The 23,686-nt window shown below is 36.3% G+C and overlaps 1 protein-coding gene across 2 annotated transcripts; it reads right to left on the bottom strand.

Annotated features, from left to right (window-relative positions):
- Positions 1-599: 599 nt before the first annotated feature.
- Positions 600-5,339, bottom strand: LOC107779359 (uncharacterized). 2 transcript variants are annotated; one of them, XM_016599779.2, is made up of 5 exons: positions 4,910-5,336; positions 2,383-2,445; positions 2,022-2,132; positions 1,531-1,899; positions 600-1,458 (listed from the first exon to the last, which is right to left on the bottom strand). In XM_016599779.2, the coding sequence occupies exons 1-4, from the start codon at positions 5,030-5,032 to the stop codon at positions 1,783-1,785; spliced, it is 414 nt and encodes a 137-aa protein (XP_016455265.1). In that variant the 5' UTR covers positions 5,033-5,336; the 3' UTR covers positions 600-1,458; positions 1,531-1,782. The 2 variants fall into 2 exon arrangements, 1 of the variants encoding a protein (XP_016455265.1); XR_012705084.1 differs by lacking the exon at positions 2,022-2,132 and having other exon boundaries at positions 4,910-5,339.
- Between the last annotated feature and the right edge of the window lie 18,347 nt (positions 5,340-23,686).

The following is a 23,686-nucleotide window of genomic DNA, read 5'->3' as shown; positions in this document are numbered from 1 at the left end:
GAGAAACTAAAAGAGGCAGAAGAAGAAAATAATCAGTTGGAAGAAAAATTTAAGTGGTTGAAGCATAAAATAATATGCGATCGTGACTAAACAAATACATGGGTGCGTTAAGTATAGTTTTTTATTTTTATGTTGTACGTGTCATGTATTATCTTTAATTGTTAAGGAATTTAAATTTATGTTAAGTTGTCTTATTTTTTGTGTTCTAGTCTTAAACTAATAAATAATCCGAAAAATAAAAACACATGCGCAAATTATGTAAAACATCAATAATTTTGCTATTATATATTTAATGTCATATATACAACTCAGAATACATATCAAAGAGTCCCACAGTATGTATTCTTTAAAGCAATGGCTGGTCTGAGGCGCATCCCATCCGGCGCGGCAACGCTATCAGGATCATCCTTATCACGTTGCCTCTTTATCGGAGGATGTGCTGCAGCGTGATCGTCAATAAGGCTGGCAGCCTCGATAGAAGAAGCCGTTGGGCCATTAGTAACCTATAGAATAATAAGATATTTTAGTATCTGAAATATAGAATACTAACGTACGCGTTAGCAAAAATATTTAATAGTCATACCATGGTCTCAGCGTGCTCCTGAATAAGATCATTCGTATATGGCAAGTTAGTATCACACAATGTGGCCTCCGTAATGGGCGATGATGAAATCTTTAAAAAAATATAAACACTTCAGATATTACTGACCAATCTCTAAGGTAAAAACAAATTGAAATAATAGTAATACAAACAAACTTGTGCCTGAGTAGCGACACAATGCTCTATCGGAATATCGAGGTGTACTGGAGTAGATGAAGGCTATGGCGTCTCGCCCCGATGTGATGTATCCCTATCTATGCCTGAAAGATCCTCAGCAGCCTTCGGTGATGAGCCATAACTTAGACGTCTCCCACTATGAACATCTCATATCGGACGATCAACAGCAACTGTCGATGGTTCTGGACGATCAGGAAAATGCTGATCCCACTTTTGCTGCGTAATGGCCGTGCCCGTGATCAACACTGGAGCTGACAGGGTCACCTGCAAAGTCCTTTGTGACAGTTGAAGGATGAATGGCGGCAGATCATAAGAAGCATCGTGTGGCTCAGGGTAGTCACCCGACTGATCAGCTACAATATCCTCCACGGGTGCCTCAACGCCCCCTTGCTGGGGACCCCATCTTCGCCGACCACTACGACCACGTGGGCCACCCCTTCCTCTCTGGCCACTCCTTCCACGTCTACTACGTTCAGGGTCTACTTGTGGCCCATGATGGTACTCCTCGGGCGGCACATAAGCAGCCTCGTATCCTAAGGGCCCATCCTCTCGGGCACGTCTAAATGTGTCAGCACCAAGATCAGTAACCCGACGGCCAAACCCTGGACAACTACCGCTCCTTCGCTTGTATGCTGTAGCATCTCCAGTCCCAACTGGTAGAACTGGTGTAAGCCAATAGCCTGCATAGCATATAAAATATTAATTATAGAAGGATAATGTAACATTATAAGTAAGTATAACAAATAACATACCAGTGCCTCATGCCTCCCGGTGTATGGGATGTACCGACCACCAATGCGATGAACAGGATTACCGGCGAGAATTCGGGTAACTCTGCGATACCAACCCATGTACTCATGCTCGCCGTCCAAATGGTCTGGTGGAGGGTGTGGCGGAATCAGGCTATACCTCTGGTCCTAATCTTCTATCTGGGCCCCATATACAGAATTATACTTTTGTATAAAAGATATGGCTTTCTACGAACGACACCCTATCTTCTATACCTACAGAATCCCGTGGGTGCAGCAAGAGGTAATAAGGGATGAGAGGCTACTCTTCAAGTGTACAAAACTCTTCTTAGTTCCATCTAAAACTCTCTGATTTCTCTCTCTTTGTATAGCCTGTTGTGGATACCACCAACATCAATACATATAGATCGAGGTCAGAGTAATAAAGCAGACATAAAAGGTTACAATTTAGGATTAAGGAGGTCTATGTTGACGAGCTTCTAAAGAATGAACACCTGATTAAAATTACTGATGTGATACAGAACAACAGCAAGAATTCTATAAGCTCCAGATTTCAGTTGATGCAGACCATATACTGCAACCAGCTTAGGAAGAGCATGATTGCACTACAAAAATTTGCAGCATTAGTCATAAGGTATACAAAAATATATATGATTCCTCACCAGGATTTCCCTTATTTTTTTCTTCTAATTCAAATATTTTCTAGGTATATCCAAGACAAACAGAACGAAGAAATCTAAGAAGCAATGGAGTTGTGAAGCCACCAAAATAATTTGGTTTCTTTACAGTAGAAGGTTTTAATAGGAAGAATGGAGAATGTAATACACAACTTTTTTTAAACAAAAAATCAATTACCTCAGTCTCTATTTTAGATGATTCCAAAAGCTGCCTTCCATCTGAAGAAGAGCAAGCAGCTCGCTGCAGGAAAAGAGACACAAAGATAGTATGAATAAAGGGGAATTCAGCATAATATTATTTTAAAAAGCATAAATTAAAGATAATTAGGCACCATTAACAATAATGCTCTGCGTCCCATCACAGGAACTTTCCCCAAGGGTCTCAATCCCATGGCAACTGTTGTTGACGTGACAGGACCTAGGGTTAGCAATTTAAATTCAAGTTCAACACAATTTAAAGTGGGTCACGGGCCTTAAAGTGGGTCACGGGCCTTTTAGTGGATAATAATCGTGGGATTAGTCGCGGGATTATTTTATCCCACGTTTGGTTGAATTTATGAATCCGAGATTAGCAATCTCGTTATTAATTAATCTCATAATTGAATATCATTCTATCTCACATTGAGGGTAGGATAATAAACCCGTGATTAATTAATTCTGTGATAAACACTAAAATGACAAAGATGTCCTTCTCTCAGGCTCTTCCCTCAAAATCTTTTAAACAATCTACGGCTAAAATCAAAAATAAAAGTTCATTCTAACCTAAGTGCTTGACCAGATCTGGTGCGGATCCCATACCCCACTTATACTAGTGTCGTGTCGACACAGATGCCGTGTCGGAGCAACTTAGATTTCAACTTATCTAGTATACACCAAACACATGTTTATATATATCCCATTTTTAGTCTAATGAGCCAAATATCTTCCAATAAAAATATATTTACTAAATATTCCCGTCATTATTTAATCCCCGTATTATAATCTCTGGGTAACTTGTTGCCCTACCAAACGACGCCTTAGCTTCTTTTCTTTGTGAAAAAATTTAAGTTTTACTTCCTTTCGTAGTCATTCTCATCCCACATTTTAATTTTTTTCAACTGATAACATGACTACATGAGTTAGGATCAAAGATTTAACATTTTTTGTCTCAATCGTCTATCTATACATTAATTATCTTCAAGTATCAAGCTTTACCTCTCTAGCCAAATTTTTTTAATCGTTTACATCTCTAGCCAGTTTATTTTACAAAATGATTGTATAAATGAGGATAAGATAAAAAAAAGTTGTAGTTTCATTTTCAAATAAAGTTAGTAATCAATTTGCTAAGTTGGTAAATTTAACATGCTTCAGAATAAATAACACTCATCCTTTATGTTTTAAAAATATAAACTACTGTAGTATTTTGTTAGAAAGAATAACAAAGCACTAAAAAGAAAAGGGAAAAAAAATCAAAATGACGGTAGGCGTTTGGCAATAGATACCCAAAAAATATTGAAAAAGGAGTTTTTGGAATTGAGTTAAAAATTGTATTTGAAAATTGAAGTTGTGTTTGAACATTTGCTTTACTTAAACAAAAGTTGATGTTTTGTGAGTGGAGAAATTTAACTTTTGAAAAAACAAAAATTCAAAAAATCTCCAAAAACTAACAATATTTTAAGGCCAAACAAGTTTTTCAAATTCATTTTGAAAAAAAAGCAAAAATTTTGCATGACCAAACGTGGACTTAAATGGGGCGGGGTGGGGAGGGACATGGCAAAATATTAATGAAATTTCAAACGGAGTAGGGGAGTAAAATTGGAGTGCTTTTAAAATAGGAGTAAATTTGAATACTTTGCTAACGGTAGGGGTATATATGTCCCGATAGCATAACGGAGGTAAAACGTAAATAATATTTGAACCTATTAACTTTTTTCGAAATCGGTGTTTGGCCATAAAATTTTCAATTTTCACTTGAAGATAAATTTTGGAATTTTTCGAAAATTTGAAAAACTCCAAAAAATTATTTTTCAAAATTTTCACTCACAAAAATTAAAAAACAATCCAAAATTATATTCATGTCCAAACACAACTCTAATTTTCAAATATCATTTTCACTTGAAATTTTTTTTCACTTTTTTCGGAATTTTACAATTCTTATGTCCAAACGCCCACTAAGTATATTCGACACTTTTCCCTATGTGAAATTGTTTATTATAGATTAGCATATTCCTCTACTACTACTAATATAAACTCGAACCCCTGAACACTGACCCCCACCTTGTACCGGCGAATTCGAACCCAAGTCCTCAACCCACGAATAGCAAACCCTGGACGCCCCGAACCGCGAACTTCAATCACGGACCTTGACCCCGGACCCTACCTCAGACCCTTGGACCAAGAACCTGAATCCCAGTTTCGATCTCTGAACCCTGAATTCTAACCCCGACACCTGATCCTTATGCCCGGCCGCCACCGATCAACCTCGATCTAACCCTAATAATAATTATTTTTTGTGTCACGTAAAAATTGTGAATCCTAGCTAAACCCGTCACTGTCTTAGAAATCCAATCCATACAAAACCACAAACCATAATCATACATAAATATGCAAAAAAAATAGATAAATTCCTACAAATCTAATCCAGATACTACAAAATCAGAGCATACATGACTATGCAAAAATAGTTAATAAAAAGGAAGAATTGAGGAGGGGGAAGTGGAACTAACCTTAAGGCGCTTTTGAGCGAGTAATCGATCTCCATGATGGAATAGAAACAAAGTAAGGATTCCTGATGGGGAATTTAGCGTGAAAAGAAAGGCCGTCGAAACCGACCTTCTTAAGATCCACATAGGTGATGTTATTCTCTATTTCTCCGCCACATAATTCTTTGCCTTGCCTCCGTTGAATGGGTGAAGTAAGGTGAAGTAACTAGTTGGTTGTATGATGCTAGCCTCCGTTTTCTCCATGTTCCGATCTTCTCTACCAGATCCATGCTCCTTCTTCTTCTCTTTGTTGAATTGGAGGAAACTGAAGTAAACACTACTCCAAGCACACAGTAACAGGGACTAATTGATTCTATAGATGCACGGAACATAGAAGCAGAGAAATTATGCAACTCTCGTAATGAAGTAATACTAGCGTTAGCGTTAGTGTACTTGCTTCGTGTCAATTAGTATAAAATATATACAAAGAAAAATAAATTGTTGTATACATTGAAACAATATCTATAAATAAGATATAAATATGTCATGTTGTTGTATATCGTCTAATATCTCTTTGGAATACAAGTAATACAAATTTCGACTATCAATTAGACCAATGACAGTATTATATTAGCTCACAATTTATCAAAATTGTTATTTTATCAAAATATTATAAACCTTAACTACTGGATATAAATATTTTACCTATTGTTTATTCAATGGATGCGTCACTACATCCCCAAATATATATTTTTTGAAATTCTAGTGGACTAAATAATACAATTTTTCATAAAACTTCAGTCACCTAATTAGTCCAGCATTCAGGAAGCCGTTCTTTAAACAAATTTTCTTAGATCTTTATAAAATGATATTAATTGGTGATAAAATTTATTTTTTGTAACCAAGGTACATAATATTCGTTCATATAGACTCAAAAACCTTTCCAGCTTTGTATCAAAATTAAAAGACAACATAATTCAATTATCTTGTCTTAAATGATATGGCGTTGGTAAATAGAATATGGTTATATGACATTGATAAATAGAATATGGTACTTGATGTATTTTTGTTGGACAATTAAATCAGCGTATAATTGTTGATTTTAAATTCTTAAAAATATTAGTTAATTTAAAGGTCCTAAACCTAATTGAAGTAATTAAATAACTTTTTTGGTCTAGTGTGAGCTCTAATTTTAAAAGGGTAAAAAGAAACGGACACATTTTGCAAGGGACTTTGTACTTTTAATATAGTATAGATTTTTAAGTGTAAGATTTACATGCAGTAAACTCTTAATATTTTTAAAGGTTTTATAGGAATTTCTACATAATTCAAATAAGAAAGATTTTAATGCATAAAATTTTAATTCATTTAAACTGTTAAATATTTAAAAAAAATTAATTGACTATTCAATAAATTATTTCTTATAGTACTTGACACATATTCGAAGGACGGGCAGTTTTTGTTTATTAATAAATGGGGAAAAAATCGTTAGTTTTACAATCTTCTATTCTAGGAAAATATTAATTCATTAATAGTAGTATTTAATTAGTACTGTAGAATTAAGTAAAATATATATAGGTAATGTATCCCTTGTTAATGAAAGGATATGGGAGAAAACGTGGCAAAAGTATTATGTTGGTATTTTTTTAAGCGATTGATATAAGGTAAAAATTTAATTAATTTTAAAGTACTAAATATTAGGATTGTCTACCTAGTTTAAATAAGGAAGGATTTAATACATAAAATATAGTAATTAATTTTCAAGTCCTAAATATTAGGAAAATGATTTAAATGACTATTTTGTCTAGTGCAAAAATTAATTTTTAAAGGGTAAAAAAAGCGAATGATATTTCGCTAAATACCTTCGTGTTTTTAATATAATATAGATTGATAGAGAAAAGTAGAAGGGAATAACGAGATAGACATAAACGAGTTCTTGACCAATATTGTCCTTTGTCTTTGAGGTAGGTCTATTTTGGTCCTTCAAATATAATCCTAAGCATATTTAATCCCTTAAGTATGCTAAAGTGGAGCACATTTAGTCTCACTGACACAATATATTTAAAAACTAATGGTGTTACCCAACTCTAATTTATGAAGCAAATCTTCTCCTCTGAAACAAAATGTTTCCTCTCCTTTTATTGAATAACGCAAATCATCACTTTAAATCCTCATTTTTTGATAATGTCTTCTAAAATTTTGACCTTGAAAATATCCCATTATGTACCAGTTTTCAATGAGAAAATGAAACTGTATAGCCGCTGTAAAAATAATATATATATATATATATATATATATATATATATATATATATATATATATATATATATATATATATATATATATATATATATATATATATATATATATATATATATATATATATATATATATATATATATATATATATATATATATATATATATAATACATTTAAAAATTTCGGTTGATTTTTCCAAAAAGAAAAGTTAAAATTTGAAAAAAATAGAGCTGCCAGGATCACTTCTAGGCATATTATTGAAGCAAACGAATAACCAGGTTGTATTATTACTTTTAGCCCATATATATATATATATATCGGCTATTATTTTTAAAATTTGTATAATTTTTGTGTATATATATATATATATATATATATATATATATATATATATATATAATATATTATAATGACCCTACCGGTCATTTTAACCTTTAGAATCCCGTTCCCTAAAATAAAATTTCACGTATGTGCTTTTAATGATTATTGACTTGCAGGGATGGTTGGTTCAGGATTTGGAAGCGTTTGGGTTGAAATCGGGACACTTAGTTCCTTAAGTTAGTCTTAAAAGGGTAAGTTTGACTTTGGTCAATATTTTGAGAAAATGACCCCGGAATCGGAATTTGACGGTTCCAATACTCTGTATGGTAATTTTGGACTTAGGAGCGTGTTCGAAATTTTATTTGGAAGTCCGTAATTAAATTAGGCTTGAAATGGCTAAAACAAGAATTTAAGTTTGGAAGTTTGACCGGGGAGTTGACTTTTTGATATCGGGGTCGGAATCCAGTTCTGAAAATTTTCATAGCCCCGATATATCATTTATGACTTGTGTGCAAAATTTGAGGTCAATCGGACTTGATTTGATAGGTTTCAACATCGAATGTAGAATTTGGAAAATCTTAAGTTTCATTAAGTTTGAATTGGAGGATGATTCATGGTTTTAACGTTGTTTGGTGTGATTTGACGGTTCGACTAAGTTCGTATGATGTTTTGGGACTTGTTGGTATAATTGGTTGAGATCCCGAGGGGCTCAGGCGAGTTTCGGACGGCTAACGGGTCACTTTTGGCCTTTGGGAGACTGCTGATAGCTGCTGGTATTTTTCTTCTGAGTTCCTTATACACGATCGCATACGTTGGTCTGCGATCGTGTAGAGTAATTTGGACAGAGGTGAATTTGTTCTACGTGATCGCGTGAATGGGGTTGCGATCGCGTAGGGTTAATTTGGGCAACTGGAATTTGTTCACTGCGATCGCGTGGACACTTCCGCAATCGTGTAGGATTGGCCAGTGTGTGTATCGCAATCGCGTGTCAATGTTTGCGATCGCGTAGGAGAAATTTGAGAGGAAGCTGGGCCACGCGTTTATGCTACGCGATCGCGTGAAGAGGGATGGGATCGCGTAGAGTCAGAACCTGGTGCATCGCGATCGCGTGGGACTTGATGCGATCACGTAGGGTTAATGTTTGGGCAGAAAAATTTGTGCTACACGATCGCTTGAGGAAGATCACGATCGCGTAGAAGGAATAACTGGGCAGAGAGTTTAAGTTCTGAAAGTGGGATTTCGTCCCATTTTTCATTTTTAACGATTCGGAGCTCGGATTTAGGCGATTTTGGGGAGATTTTCAGAGAAAATAATGGGATAAGTGTTCTTAACTCAATATTGGTTATATTACCCGAATCCATCACTGTTTTTATCATTTAATTGGTGAATTGAGTTGGAAAAGTTTGAAAATCCTATTGGATAGATTTGAGGATTTGAGGGCCGAATTATTAGCGAAATTTAGTGATTTTGGTATGGGTAGACTCGTGGTTGAGTGGGCGTTCATATTTCGTAACTTTCGCCGGATTCCGAGACGTGGGTCTTAGAGACGAATTTTTAATTAATTTTGAAATTTTTATTAAAAATGTAGTATTTTCTTATAGAACTAATTCCTATAATATTTAGTGATTGTATCGAATTATTTTGGTTAGATTCGAGCTAGACAGAGTTGGATAATCGTGGAAAGGGCCTTCTAGTGGATTAAATTGGAGCAAGACGAGGTAAGTCTCTTGTCTAATCTTGTTAGGGGGAAATTACCCCGTAGGGATTCAATTGAATAATTATTGCTAATTGCGGGGACTACGTATGCACGAGGTGACGAGAGTCCGTACGTAGCTATGATTAATGCTAAAGTTCGGGTAGTTTAGGACAAAAGGCATGAATTACTTGTGTAAATTTTATTCTTTGTTTAATTAATATTAATTGATATATATGAATATATTGTGAATTATTAGATAAAAATATTAAAGGATGAAAATCTCATATGCTTGATTTTCTGTTTAAATTAATTAATTGTTAAAAGCAATTGTTCTTCCTCCCGAATTTATCTTATAATAAATATACTCTTCTTCCGGAGGTACATAAGAAAATGTCCTCATTTCTTGTGGAGTGGGCCGGACGGCTCGGCAGGATAGATGCATCTATGGATCATGCCGCACATCCCTCGGCAGTGTACACGACACTCTGGATCGGGCCGTACGTCCTCGGCAGAAATCGTGCTTAATAATAATAATTACATGATACTTTAATAGTTATTTCAGCTTGCGAAGCTAATTGATAAATTGGAGAATCCTTGAAATTTAATGAATTATTATTCCTGCTTGTTAAGGAATTAATTATTATTCCTGCAAATGAGATTAATTGATAAATTAGAAATTATTTGAATTGAAGGAATTTAATTAATATATTGAGAATTGTTGCATTTGAAGGAATTTGATTATTTCCGCTGGTTAAATAAATTATTGTAAATTCTGTGAATCATGCTGATTTAGATATTCTAGTTGTATTTCAGTTATTATTATTGACCCATAGTGAGTGTCAAAGTCAGCCATCCCGTCTCTACCACTTCGAGATTAGGCTTGATACTTACTGGGTACACGTTGTTTACGTATTCATACTACACTTGCTGCACTTTTTTATGCAGGACCTCAGGCAAGTACTAGTGGGGGACCTATCATCTTACATCCACGTTATCTAGGGGCATAGTGGTGAGCTGCCTTTCTGAGCCGTTCTGTAGCTACTAATGTCTCTCCTTGTATTTTTTTTTTCATTCTGTCTATTTTTATTTCAGACAGTATTTGAGGTTTTGTATAATCTACTAGATGCTCATACACTTGTGACACCAGGTCTTGGCACACACATTGGTAGAATTTGGTATTTTATTATTTTTTTTGGTTTTAAATTTTATCAATATATGCTTAATTTATTAGTTGGATTGCCTAGCTGTAGTGTTGGGCGCCATCATGACCTATAGGTGAAATTGGGTCGTGACAACTTTGTATCAGAGCACTAGGTTCACGTAGGTCTCACAAGTTATGAGCAGACCTAATAGAGTCTTGCGGATCGGTACAGAGACGTATGTACTTATCTTCGAGAGGCTATAGGGTGTTAGGAAACTACCTTTCTTCATATTCCATCGTGCAATGAATGTAGTACTAAATATCCTTCTCTTATTCTCTCACAGATGGTGAGAACGCGCTCGAATAAGATTCCAGACCAGGGAAGAGCTACTCCCCCAGTTGCTAGAGGCCGAGGCCGAGGGAGGGCTCCAGGCCATGGTAGAGGGCGAGGACGTCCCAGGACTGTTCCAGTTATGCCGCCAGTGGGTCCAACAGAGAACCCCATTGTTGAGGAAGAGGATGAGGTGCTTGTGGCAGAGTCAGCTCCGGTGGATTTCATATCTGCACCGGGATTTCAGGATGTCATGGGTCGTATGCTGCGGTTCATGGAAAATATGACTCAGGCCGGTTTATTTCCGGCAGACCCAGCCACATCTCAGGCGGGCAGGGGAGCACAGACCCCTACCGCGCAAGCTCATGGACAGGCAGCTACTGTATATCAGACCCAAGGTGCACTACACATGGGTGGAGCCCAGCCAGTGGCAGCAGCTACACATGAGCCCAGGCCAGCTGTAGCCGCTGATCCTCAGAAACTATTGGACAGATAGACTAGGCTACATCCTCCTATCTTTGGGGGTGAGCGACATGAGGATTCACAGGACTTCATTGATCATTGCAGGGACAGACTGCATAACATGAGGCTATTAGAGTCTCATGGGGTTGACTTTGCTACTTTTTAGCTAGAGGGCAGGGCCCGTAGATGGTGGCAGTCTTATGTTCTTGGCAGACCAGCAGATTCTCCTCCCATGACTTGGGACAAGTTCACCTGTATCTTCCTGGACAGGTATATTCCACTCTCCCAGAGGGAAGAGTTGCGGTTTTAGTTTGAGCAACTATGGCTCGAGAGGTTGAGATGGGTACTTCTTATGAGCTAGTTGTGGAGATAGCCCGGAGGATTGAGGGTGTACGTCAGCGGAGCCGAGAGCAGATTATGAGAGATAAGAGGTTTAGGTACTCTGGAGAGTTCAGAGGTGCTCCGTCTGGGGGGCAGAGGTCAGTTCGTGAGGGGGCAGTCCAGTAGGCCCCCATTTCCATCACCACCACCTCCTCGAGGTGCTCCAGTGCGACCTTATCTCAGTGCTATACCAGAGAGTTCCTACCGCCCACCAGCTATTCAGGGTCCTACCAGTGGGTAATCAGTTCCCCAGGGCCAGACACTTAGTCAGCAGCCCATCGCACCAAAGAGTTATTATGAGTGCGGGGATCCCAGTCACATACAGAGATTTTTTTCCCCAGGATTTGGGGTAGACCAGTACAACAGGGTCAGCAGCCTATGCTTACCGGACTAGTTGCTCCACCAGTAGTCCGACCACCAAGAGGTGGAGGACAGGTGGGTAGGGGTCGTCCTAGAGGTGGAGATCAGCCAGGCAGAGGCCAACTAGTTGGCGCTCCAGCTCGGTTCTATGCTTTTCCGGCTAGACTAGATGCAGACGTCTCAGATGCTGTGATTACAGGTATTATTTTTGTTTGTGTCAAAGATGCCTCAGTATTATTTGATCCAGGATCAACGTATTCATATGTGTCATCTCTATTTGCTCCATTCCTGGGTGTTTCTCGTGAGTCCTTGAGTACTCCTGTTTATGTGTCCCTCCTGTAGGCGATTCTATTATTGTGAACCGGATCTACCGGTCTTGTATTATTACATTCAGTGGTTATGAAACTAGAGCAGATCTTTTATTGCTCGAGATGACCGATTTTGAAATTATTTTGGGTATGGACTGGTTATCTCCATATCATGCTATTCTAGATTGTCATGCCAAAATTGTTACCTTGGCTATTCCATCTTTGCCTAGGATGGAGTGGAAGGGTTCGTCGGTTAGTTCATTTAATCGGGTTATTTATTTTATAAAGGCTCAACGCATGGTTGGGAAGGGTTGTTTAACTTATCTAGCTTATGTTCGGGATACCACCACAGAGACTCCGACTATTGATTTAGTACCTATAGTTCGGGAGTTCTCCGATGTATTTCCTTCAAATCTTCCAGGTATGCCACCTGATCGTGATATTGATTTATGTATTGACTTGGCTTCAGATACCCAGCCTATATCTATCCCACCGTATCGCATGGCTCCGAAAGAATTGAAAGAGTTGAAAGAACAACTTGAGGAGTTACTAGCCAAAGGGTTCGTTAGACCGAGTATATCGCCTTGGGGTGTACTAGTATTATTTGTGAAGAAGAAGGATAGCTCAGTGCGAATGTTTATTGATTATCGCCAATTGAACAAAGTTATTATTAAGAACAAGTACCCGTTGCCACGTATTGATGACTTATTTGACCAATTGCAGGGTGCTAGGGTGTTCTCTAAGATCGACTTGAGGTCAGGGTATCATCAGTTGAAGATTCGAGATTCGGATGTTCCGAAAACTGCTTTCCGTACTAGATATGGTTATTATGAGTTTCTGGTAGTGTCTTTCGGTTTAACTAATGCCTCGGCAACGTTTATGGATTTGATGAACAGGGTATTCAGGTCATATATTGATTCATTTTTTATTGTCTTCATTGATGACATTTTGATCTACTCGCGCAGTAAGGAGGAGCACGAGCGGCATATGAGAGTAGTGCTTCAGACATTGCAGGAACAAAAGCTATATGCTAAGTTCTCCAAATGTGAGTTCTGGCTAGAGTCTGTAGAATTTTTGGGGCATATTGTATCGGGTGAGGGTATTAAAGTTGATCCCAAAAAGATTAAGGCAGTTCAGAATTGGCATCGCCCGACTTCGGCGACTGAGATCAGGAGTTTTCTGGGTTTAGCAGGTTATTATCGTCGGTTTTTCATCTATTGCAGCACCTTTGACCAAATTAACCCAGAAGGGTGCTACATTTCGATGGTTCGATGATTGTGAGGTGAGCTTTCAGAAGCTCAAGACAACATTGACTACAACACCAGTGTTAGTGTTGCATTCTGGTTCGGGGATGTATACAGTGTATTGTGATGCTTCACGCGTCGGCTTGGGTTGTTTATTGATACAAGAAGGGCAAGTTATTGCATATGCTTTACGTCAGCTGAAGCCCCACGAAAAGAATTATCCGGTACATGATTTGGAGTTAGCTGCGATTGTTCACGCTCTTAAGATTTGGAGGCATTATCTTTATGGGGTATCTTGTGAAGTTTACATTGATCATCGTAGTTTGCAGCATTTGTTCAAGCAGAGGGACCTAAATCTGAGACAGCACAGATGGCTTGAGTTACTAAAAGATTATGGTATTACTATCCTATATCATCCGGGTAAAGCAAATATGGTCGCAGACGCCTTGAGTAGGAAGGCGGAGAGTATGTGTAGTTTGGCTTTCATTTCAGCAGAGGAGAGGCCATTAGCTTTGGATATTCAATCCTTGGCTAACCGACTTGTGAGGTTGGACATTTCAGAGCCCAGTCGAGTTCTTGCATGTGTTGTAGCTTAGTCTTCACTATTTGAGCAAATCAAGGCTCGTCAGTATGACGATCCAAACTTTATGGTTCTTCGAGAAACAGTACTACGGGGTGGTGCCAAAGAAGTTACTATTGGAGCGGATGGCATTCTGTGACTCCAGGATCATCTATGTGTTCCTAATGTGGATGGACTGAGGAAAAAGATCCTAGAAGAAGCACACAGTTCTCGGTATTCTATTCATCCAGGTGCTACAAAGATGTATCGCGACCCGAGACAGCATTATTGGTGGCGAAGAATGAAAAAAGACATTGTTGAGTATCTAGCTAGGTGTCTAAATTGCCAGCAAGTTAAATATGAGCACCAGAGGCCAGGTGGCCTACTTCAGCAAATAACTATACCAGAGTGGAAATAGGAACGCATCACTATGGACTTTGTAGTTAGGTTGTCGTGGACCTTGCGGAAGTTTGATGCAGTTTGGGTCATTGTTGACAGGTTGACCAAGTCGGCACATTTTATTCCTGTTGTGACTACGTATACTTCAGAGAGGTTGGGCCAGATTTATATTTAGGAGATAGTTCAGTTGCACGACGTGCCAATTTCCATCATATCAGATAGAGGTCCTCAGTTTACTTCACATTTCTGGAGAGTAGTACAGAGTGAGTTGGGGACCCGTGTAGAGCTCAGCACAGCCTTTCATCCGCAGACCGACGGGCAGTCAGAGCGGACAACTGAGATTTTGGAGGATATGCTCAGGGCATGTGTGATTGACTTTGGAGATCAGTGGGATCGTTTCCTGCCTTTGGCCGAGTTTGCTTATAATAACAGTTACCAATCCAGCATCGAGATGGCTCCATTTGAGGCTTTATATGGCCGTCGAAGCCGTTCACCTATCGGATGGTTTGAGCCCGGTGAGGCTAAGTTATATGGTACTGATTTGGTAAAGGATGCCTTGGAAAAGGTAAAGCTGATTCAGGAGCGACTTCGTACAGCACAGTCCAGACAGAAGAGCTACGCAGATCAGAAAGCGCGTGATTTATCATTTATGGTAGGTGAAAAAGTTCTCTTGAAGGTTTCACCGATGAAGGGAATTATGAGATTCAAGAAGAAGGGCAAGTTGAGCCCAAGGTTTATAGGCCTATTTGAGGTGTTGAGACGAGTTGCAGAGGTTGCTTATGAGCTTGCATTGCCTCCCAGTCTATCGGGAGTTCATCCGGTTTTCTATGTATCTATGCTCCGGAAGTATCATGCTGACCTGTCACATGTGTTGGACTTCAGCACAGTTCAACTAGATAAGAGTTTGGGTTATGAAGAGGAGCCAGTTGCCATTGTTGATAAACAGGTTCGCCAGTTGAGGTCCAAGAGGATTTCTACAGTAAAAGTCCAGTGGAGGGGCCAACCAGTCGAGGAAGTGACTTGGGAGGCCGAGAAAGACATACGCAGCAGATATCCACACTTATTCAGCACATCGGGTACAATTCTAAACCCATTCGAGGACGAACGTTTGTTTAAGAGGTGGAGAATGTAATGACCCAATCGGTCATTTTAACTTTTAGAACCCCATTCGCTAAAATAAAACTTTTTGTATGTGCTTTTAATGATTATTGACTTGCGGGATGGTTGGTTCAGTATTTGAAAGCGTTTGGGTTGAAATCGGGACACTTGGTTCCTTAAGTTAGCCTTAAAAGGGCAAGTTTGACTTTGGTCAACATTTTAAGAAAACGACCCCGGAATCGAGATTTGACGGTTCCAATAGCTCTGTATGGTAATTTTGGACTTAGGAGCGTGTTCGGAATTTTATTTAAAAGTCCGTAGTTAAATTAGGCTTGAAATGGCTAAAACAAGAATTTAAGTTTGGAAGTTTGACCGGGGAGTTGACTTTTTGATATCGGGGTCGGAACCCAGTTTTGAAAATTTTCATAGCTCCGTTATATCATTTATGACTTGTGTGCAAAATGTGAGGTCAATCAGACTTGATTTGATAGGTTTCAACATCGAATGTAGAAGTTGGAAAATCTTAAGTTTCATTAAGCTTGAATTGGAGGATGATTCATGGTTTTAACGTTGTTTGGTGTGATTTGAGGGTTCGACTAAGTTCGTATGATGTTTTGGGACTTTTTGGTATAATTGGTTTAGGTCCCAAGGGGTTCGGGCGAGTTTCGGACGGCTAACAGGTCACTTTTGGCCTTTGGGAGACTACTGATAGCTGCTGGTATTTTTCTTCTGAGTTCCTTATACGCGATCGCGTAGGTTGGTCTATGATCGCGTAGAGTAATTTGGACAGAGGTGGATTTGTTCTATGCGATCGCGTGAATGGGGTTGCGATCGCGTAGGGTTAATTTGGGCAGCTGGGAATTTATTCACTGTGATCGCGTGGACACGACCACGATCGCATAGGATTGGCCAGTGTGTGTATCGCGATCGCGTGTCATTGTTTGCGATCGCATAGGAAAAATTTGAGAGGAAGCTGGGCCACGCGTTTGTGCTACGCGAACGCGTGAAGAGGGATGCGATCGCGTAGAGTCAGAACCTGGTGCATCGCGATCGCGTGGGACTTGATGCGATCACGTAGGGTTAATGTTTGGGCAGAAAAATTCGTGCTACGCGGTCGCGTGAGGAAGTTCACAATCGCGTAGGAGGAATAACTGGGCAGAGAGTTTAAGTTCCATTTTTAACGATTTGGAGCTCGAATTAGGCGATTTTTGGGAGATTTTCAGAGAAAACAACGGGGTAAGTGTTCTTAACTCAAAATTAGTTATATTACCCGAATCCATCTCTGTTTTTATCATTTAATTGGTGAATTGAGTTGGAAAAGTTTGAAAACCCTCTTGGATAGATTTGAGGATTTGAGGGCCGAATTATTAGCGGAATTTAGTAATTTTGGTATGGGTAGATTCGTGGTTAAGTGGGCGTTCATATTTCATAACTTTCGTCGGATTCTGAGACGTGGGTCCCACAGACGAATTTTTAATTAATTTTAGATTTTTTATTAAAAATGTAGTATTTTCTTATAGAACTGATTCCTATAATTTTTAGTGATTGTATCAAATTATTTTGGCTAGATTCGAGCCAGACAGAGTTGGATAATCGTGGAAAATGCCTTCTAGTGGATTAAATTGGAGTAAGACGAGGTAAGTCTCTTGTCTAATCATGTGCGGGAGAAATTACCCCATAGGGATTAAATTGAATAATTGTTGCTAATTGCGGGGGCTACGTACGCACGAGGTGACGGTGCGTAGCTACTATTAATGCTAAAGTTCGAGTAGTTTAGGACTCAAAGCATGAATTACTTGTGTAAATTGTATTCTTTGTTTAATTAATATTAATTGATATATATGAATATATTGCTAATTGTTAGATAAAGATATGAAAATCTCATATGCTTGATTTTCTATTTAAATTAATTAATTGTTAAAAAAAATTATTCTTCCTCCCGAATTTATCTTATAATAAATATACTCTTCTTCCGGAGGTACATAAGAAAATGTCCTCCTTTCTTATGGAGCGGGCCAAATGCCTCGGAAGGATAGATGCATCTATGAATCGTGCCGCACGTCCCTCGACAGTGTACACGACACTCTGGATCGGGCCGTACGTCCTCGGCAGAAATCGTGCTTAATACTAATAATTACACGATACTTTAATAGTTATTTCAGCTTGCGAAGCTAATTGATAAATTGGAGAATCCTTGAAATTTTATGAATTATTATTCCTGCTTGTTAAGGAATTAATTGTTATTCCTGCAAATGAGATTAATTGATAAATTGAAAATTATTTGAATTGAAGGAATTTAATTAATATATTGAGAATTGTTGCATTTGAAGGAATTTGATTATTTCCGCTGGTTAAATAAATTATTGTAAATTCTGTGAATCATGCTGATTTAGATATTCTAGTTGTATTTCAGTTATTATTATTGACCCATAGTGAGTGTCAAAGTCGGCCATCTCGTCTCTACCTCTTCGAGATTAGGCTTGATACTTACTGGGTACACGTTGTTTACGTACTCATACTACACTTGCTGCACTTTTTTGTGCAGGACTTAAGGCAAGTACTAGTGGGGGACCTATTGTCTTACACCCACGTTATCCAGGGGCATAGTGGTGAGCTGTCTTTCTGAGTCGTTCTGCAGCTACTAGTGTCTCTTCTTGTATTTTTTTTTTCATTCTGTCTATTTTTATTTCAGACATTATTTGAGGTTTTGTATAATCTACTAGATGCTCATACACTTGTGACACCATGTCTTGGCACACACATTGGTAGAATTTGGTGTTTTATTTTTTTTTTTGGTTTTAAATTTTATCAATATATGCTTAATTTATTAGTTGGCTTACCTAGCTGTAGTGTTGGGCGCCATCACGACCTATAGGTGAAATTGGGTCGTGACATATATACAAAATATATATATACAAAAAATATACAAATTTTATATATTTTCGGCTATTATTTTTACAGCGGCTATACAATATCATTTTCTCATTGAAAACTGGTAGAGAAGGGGATATTTTCAAGATCAAAATTTTAGAAGGCATTATCTAAAAATGAGGAATTAAAGTGATAATTTGTGTTATCCAATAAAAAGAGAGGAAACGTTTTGCTTCAGAGCAGAAGATTTGCTTTATTAATCAGAGTTGGATAACACCGTTAGTTTTTGAACATATTGTATCAGTGAGACTAAAGGTGCTCCACTTTAGCATACTTAATGGACTAAATATGCTCAGAACTATATTTGAGGGATCAAAATAGACTTACCCTCAAAGATAAGAGACAATATTGGCCAAAAACTCGGGTAATGACAGCAGGGGAGGTGAGAAGATAAGAGACGGCTAATAACAGTACGCATAACCTAATATTGCTAACCACTAATCCTTTTAATCAGTTCCTAATTACATTCCCCTCCCTCCTCTTGTGGAGATTAGATTTTTACACAATTGCTCCCTATTTAAAGATTATTTTTATAAATAATAGCATTCTTTGTTTATTTCAAATATGATAGATTTTTTTACCTTTTTAGCAGAATTGAAAGATTATGTAAATAATCTATGCCCCCACAAAACAAACAATCCGTTTCTATCCTTACATTAATTATGTTAATGTAATTAATTTGGTATCTTCTCTCTCTTTCATAAAGTTATCTTACTTTCTCAAAAAAGTTCCAAATTTTACCATCTCTCAATTCTTTGAGGATTCATCTTTTTATTATTCCGTTGTTTAATATTTTAAAATCTCTGGATGTTAAATATCTTAGTTCCTTGTACACATTATATATTACTATATATTTTAAGTATAATATATAAAACAATACATGTGATGCACTTAAAATATACATTATATACCGCATATATTTTTTGTGTAATATATAAATATACATGTATATATTAATATTATACACAATAATATATATATATATATATATATATATATATATATATATATATATATATATATATATATATATATATATATATATTATGTGTGTGTGTGTCAATTAGAATGAAATAGATTAATATTTGTAGAGTTTTATAGAGTTTTTGGGAATCAATTTTTACTCTACTCATGATTCTTGAGAGAGATTCGTGGAACAATAATAGGACGCGATTTTCGGTCAAAGATCCATTTTTTGATAGCTAATTAATGAACGTAAATTTCTTTTGGCCAAATATGAAATATTTGGTTTACTGCTTCATATATATTATATTTTATTTAATATTGTCTAGTTACAAAACTTTATCTTCTCCGATGCTTTACAATCCCAATCCCAAATTAATCTGGCCGAAGTGCACCGATAGCCATTTTCAAGTCTGCTATTTAAATTATATCTATAGACAATGTATTTAAAGATTAATTAATTCGCCCAAACTTCAGGACTAAGTATCCCGATTTTTTGAGCTTCTAATTATGGAATTCAAGACTTAGTGTCCTAAATCTTCAAACTACTAAATTGGAATTCGGGACTTAGTGTCCTAAATCTTCAAACTACTAATTTAAAATTCAGGACTAAGTGTCCTGAGTTTCTAAATTATTAATTTAAAATTCAGGATATAATATTCGAATTTCTGGACATAATTTTTGAACTTTAGGACACGATGTCTTGAAATTTGAACGTTGAGGTTAAACTTGTCGTATCCTGGAGTTTGAGAGAATTAGCTAATCTTCAAATATATTATAATTATAGTTTAAACAACATGCTTAACATGGCTACCTGTTATCATTTCCACAATTAACCTTTGTGAATGCCTTCGGGCCGTATTGCTTCTTCTAGGTCCATTAACTATTTGTGGGCTTCGTCTCGAGCTGTGCAGGAAATTACTTTCGATGATCTTGAAAATAAATGGTCTGGAATTTTTGACCCATACTATCTTAGAATAAATCTTTAAGGTTAAAAATTAAGAATGTTATTCATGAGGCAAACAAGGAGTAGTACTTACTAAACTTGAAGTTTTGCTTATATGGCAAGAGGAGTGGCACCAAAGTACCATATTTGTGCAAATTACCCTGAGTCGTGCCCAACCTAAATCTACCCGAGCTTATCAAAACATCGAGTCAAGTCGAGCTTGTTACAATATTGAGCCAAATCTTATTTTGTTAAAAGGATTTTTCTCTAGCTATATTATAATAGAAATTTATTTACCACTTTTCTTTAGGTGCCTTAAAAATTACATTGTGTATCAAAATTTACTATTTATATCCAAAATCATGACAAAAAAAAAAAGATCCCTTAAATTTAGAGATTAGTTGTAACCATAACCCTCCCTTCCTATTCCCCACGTCTGCCAACTTAATTACTCCCGTACAAGCATGATTTTCTTTCCAATTTCAAAATATTTCAAAGTCATTCTTTTTTTCACACAAATCCACCAAAATCCTCTCTCTTTCACACCAATCGAGTGACTATCTCTTTGACATTATAGCATCATATGTTTCTCTAAATAAATCTACCAACAACCATTAAAAAGCTTTAACCATTGACAAATTCGTCGCCATTATCTCTAAATTTGTAGTGGTAGAGGGTTCGCCATTGACAACCATTAAAAAAGTTTTGAAGCTTTGAATTCGATATTCGGGTTTTACGAATTTATGATTTATTTAGACTATGTATTCTTGCAAACGATTGAGAATATTCTTTGGAGTTTATATCTCATTTTTTAAGGAGATTGGTTAACTTTAGAGTTGGTTTTAGGTAAAATTTCAAATTGAAACTCAAAGATGGATCTTTAAAATTGTATAGAATTCCTTTTTGAGAAAATACCACCGTACAAAAAATAAGCATTTCTGATTATTTTGAAACATGATTGCTATTACCACCATAAAATTTTATAGAAGAAGATAATTCAACGTTGAACTGATTTCGAATCTCGCTATATGTATCAAAATGCTCGAGAATTATGCTTATGCTAATTGTATGTATTCATGCTCCATAATCATATGTATTATTGGTCGTCGAATGGACCAATATGTGGATGAGTGTGCTAGGCAAACAAACTAAAAAAATTAGGTAAAGGGGAAAAAAGAAGGAGAGGAGAGAAAAAGGAAAGGATAGAATTAAATCCCTTAATTGAAGGCACTAATAATGGAGTAACAACCTTTTAAGAGAAAATGTATCAATTTATAAGAAAAAAATCTTGATAGTTATTGAAAACTATAAAACCTAAAGAAAATAATGGTAAATAAATTTCTATTATAATATATATATATATATATATATATATATATATATATATGAAAAATTCAAAAGTTTTTATAATCAAGCTCAAACCTAATCGAACCGAACCCAAATCGTCTCTTTAATGTCTAGCTCCGCATAGCACGCCACCATTGAAAAATAAACTGTAGTAAAGTGGTTGAGTAAGAAAAATATAAATATTAGTAAATGCATAGTAGTGTGATCGATTGTATACATTATTAATTTAAATTAAAACTCACACTAAAATAAGATTAACTTAGTAAAGAACATAGAATACAACTTTTAGGCAAAAACAGAGAATAACAATAAAGCGAAAATAAACTCAAATTTTTTGTATAATACCAAGTTTTTTAATTTTGTGAATTATTAAATTTAAAATTACAATTACATTTCAAACCCCCGATAAAATAGTTAAAGGTAGCGATGTGTATAAAAATTTAATTACATCAAATTAGGTGAAGAAGTATAAAATTACAAATTTATTACATTAATTAATCATATTAAATTATCATATTTCTTACTAAATTTTGAAGGGGAGCGTTGGAGTAACGGTAAAGTTGTCTTCGTGTTACCTATAGATTATGAGTTCGAGCCGTGAAATTAGTCACTGATCCTTGCATCAAGGTAAGATGCCTACACTTTCTTGGGATGCGACACTTCTTTGGAGTTTGCGTAAAAACGGAATGTTTCATACACGAGGCTACTCTTTTTTCCTCTTTTATACTGTATTTGTTTCAATTTATGTGAACCTATTTTTTTAGTTAGAGCAAAAAGAATGATCATTTTTCATATTTAAAAATAATTTACCTTTATGCAAAATATATGTGCTTTATTATAAAACAAAAATTTAAAAGTCTTCTAATTTTTTTAAAATTATGTGCTCAGTCAAATAAGTTCACACAAATTAAAATAAAAAATGTATTTCTTACTTAATTAATTAAACTTAATAATTTTAAAGTAATCATTGCACGGCAACCGAGCTGAGTCAAGCCGGCTCAGCCGAGTTCGAGCGGATTCGATGCTTTTGAGCGCTTCGAGATTCTCCGTGTGATGCTATTGTCCACGTTACTTTCTCTATCTGGATTAATAAACCGTCCTACTTGTGGTTTAAATCCCTTCACATTTTCTAAAGATATTTTGGGTAATTTAATGTCTTTCTAGATCAGTGTGCAGTGTCAGCCTTGTTAACAAAACTAGAGTGTCAGTTTTTCAAATTTTCGTTTTTACTCCCAACCTTATTTTATTTTACGGTCCGTTTATTTTATTGCATTCAGTAGATAACGGGAACTTCTGATGCACTTTCTACAAGCCTAAACTTGATTGCACCTTATGAGCTTGTTTGGTACGAACCACGGTAGATAATTAATTTCGGAATTATATTTGATGTGAGTTTATTTAATATTTGATTAGAATAAAATTAAGGTATAACTAATATTCTAAAATTATAATATTATTTTATTCTTATGGAAGAGTGGATAATTAACCCCAGGTTAATTAATTATGAGATAATTTATTTTCCAACCAAATAACCCCTAAAGACCCTGAGTTGGGTATAGTTTTAATTGCACCTTTCGGATAAACAGTTAGACAATCAATTAAATATTATTTTGTAACTAACAATGAAGTCGAGTATGAGAATGTAATTGCAGGTTTGGAGCTTGCTAAAGGCTTGGTAAAGAGCAAATTAAGATAAAGAACGATTATCAGTTAGTGGTAAATCAAGTTGCAAGGGAATTATGTACCACGTGTAATGTTTTATACTTCAATACCACATAAGAGGGGGTGATTTGTGTGGTGTCTAATTTTTCGCGTGCACTGATTATAGAAGGATCTGGTTTTTCTATGTGTTCCTTATACTACTGTTGCGGAATAATAAATGCAGAAAGTAAAAAACACAAGTATTTTTACGTGAAAAATACCTAGCTCAAAAGGTGAAAAAGCCACGACATACTACCCAGTAGAATTTTTTCCAACACTCCACTAAATCACTAAGCCAAAGACAGCGTTTGTAAAACTCTTGTAAACCTAAGGATTACCTCTAACCCTTTGTG

Source organism: Nicotiana tabacum, chromosome 22 (genome assembly GCF_000715075.1).
Source record: "Nicotiana tabacum cultivar K326 chromosome 22, ASM71507v2, whole genome shotgun sequence".
In the NCBI taxonomy this organism is placed as follows: domain Eukaryota; kingdom Viridiplantae; phylum Streptophyta; class Magnoliopsida; order Solanales; family Solanaceae; genus Nicotiana; species Nicotiana tabacum.
The sequence above is the reverse complement of the archived record's forward strand: the minus strand, read 5'-3'. Positions and strand labels throughout refer to the sequence as shown.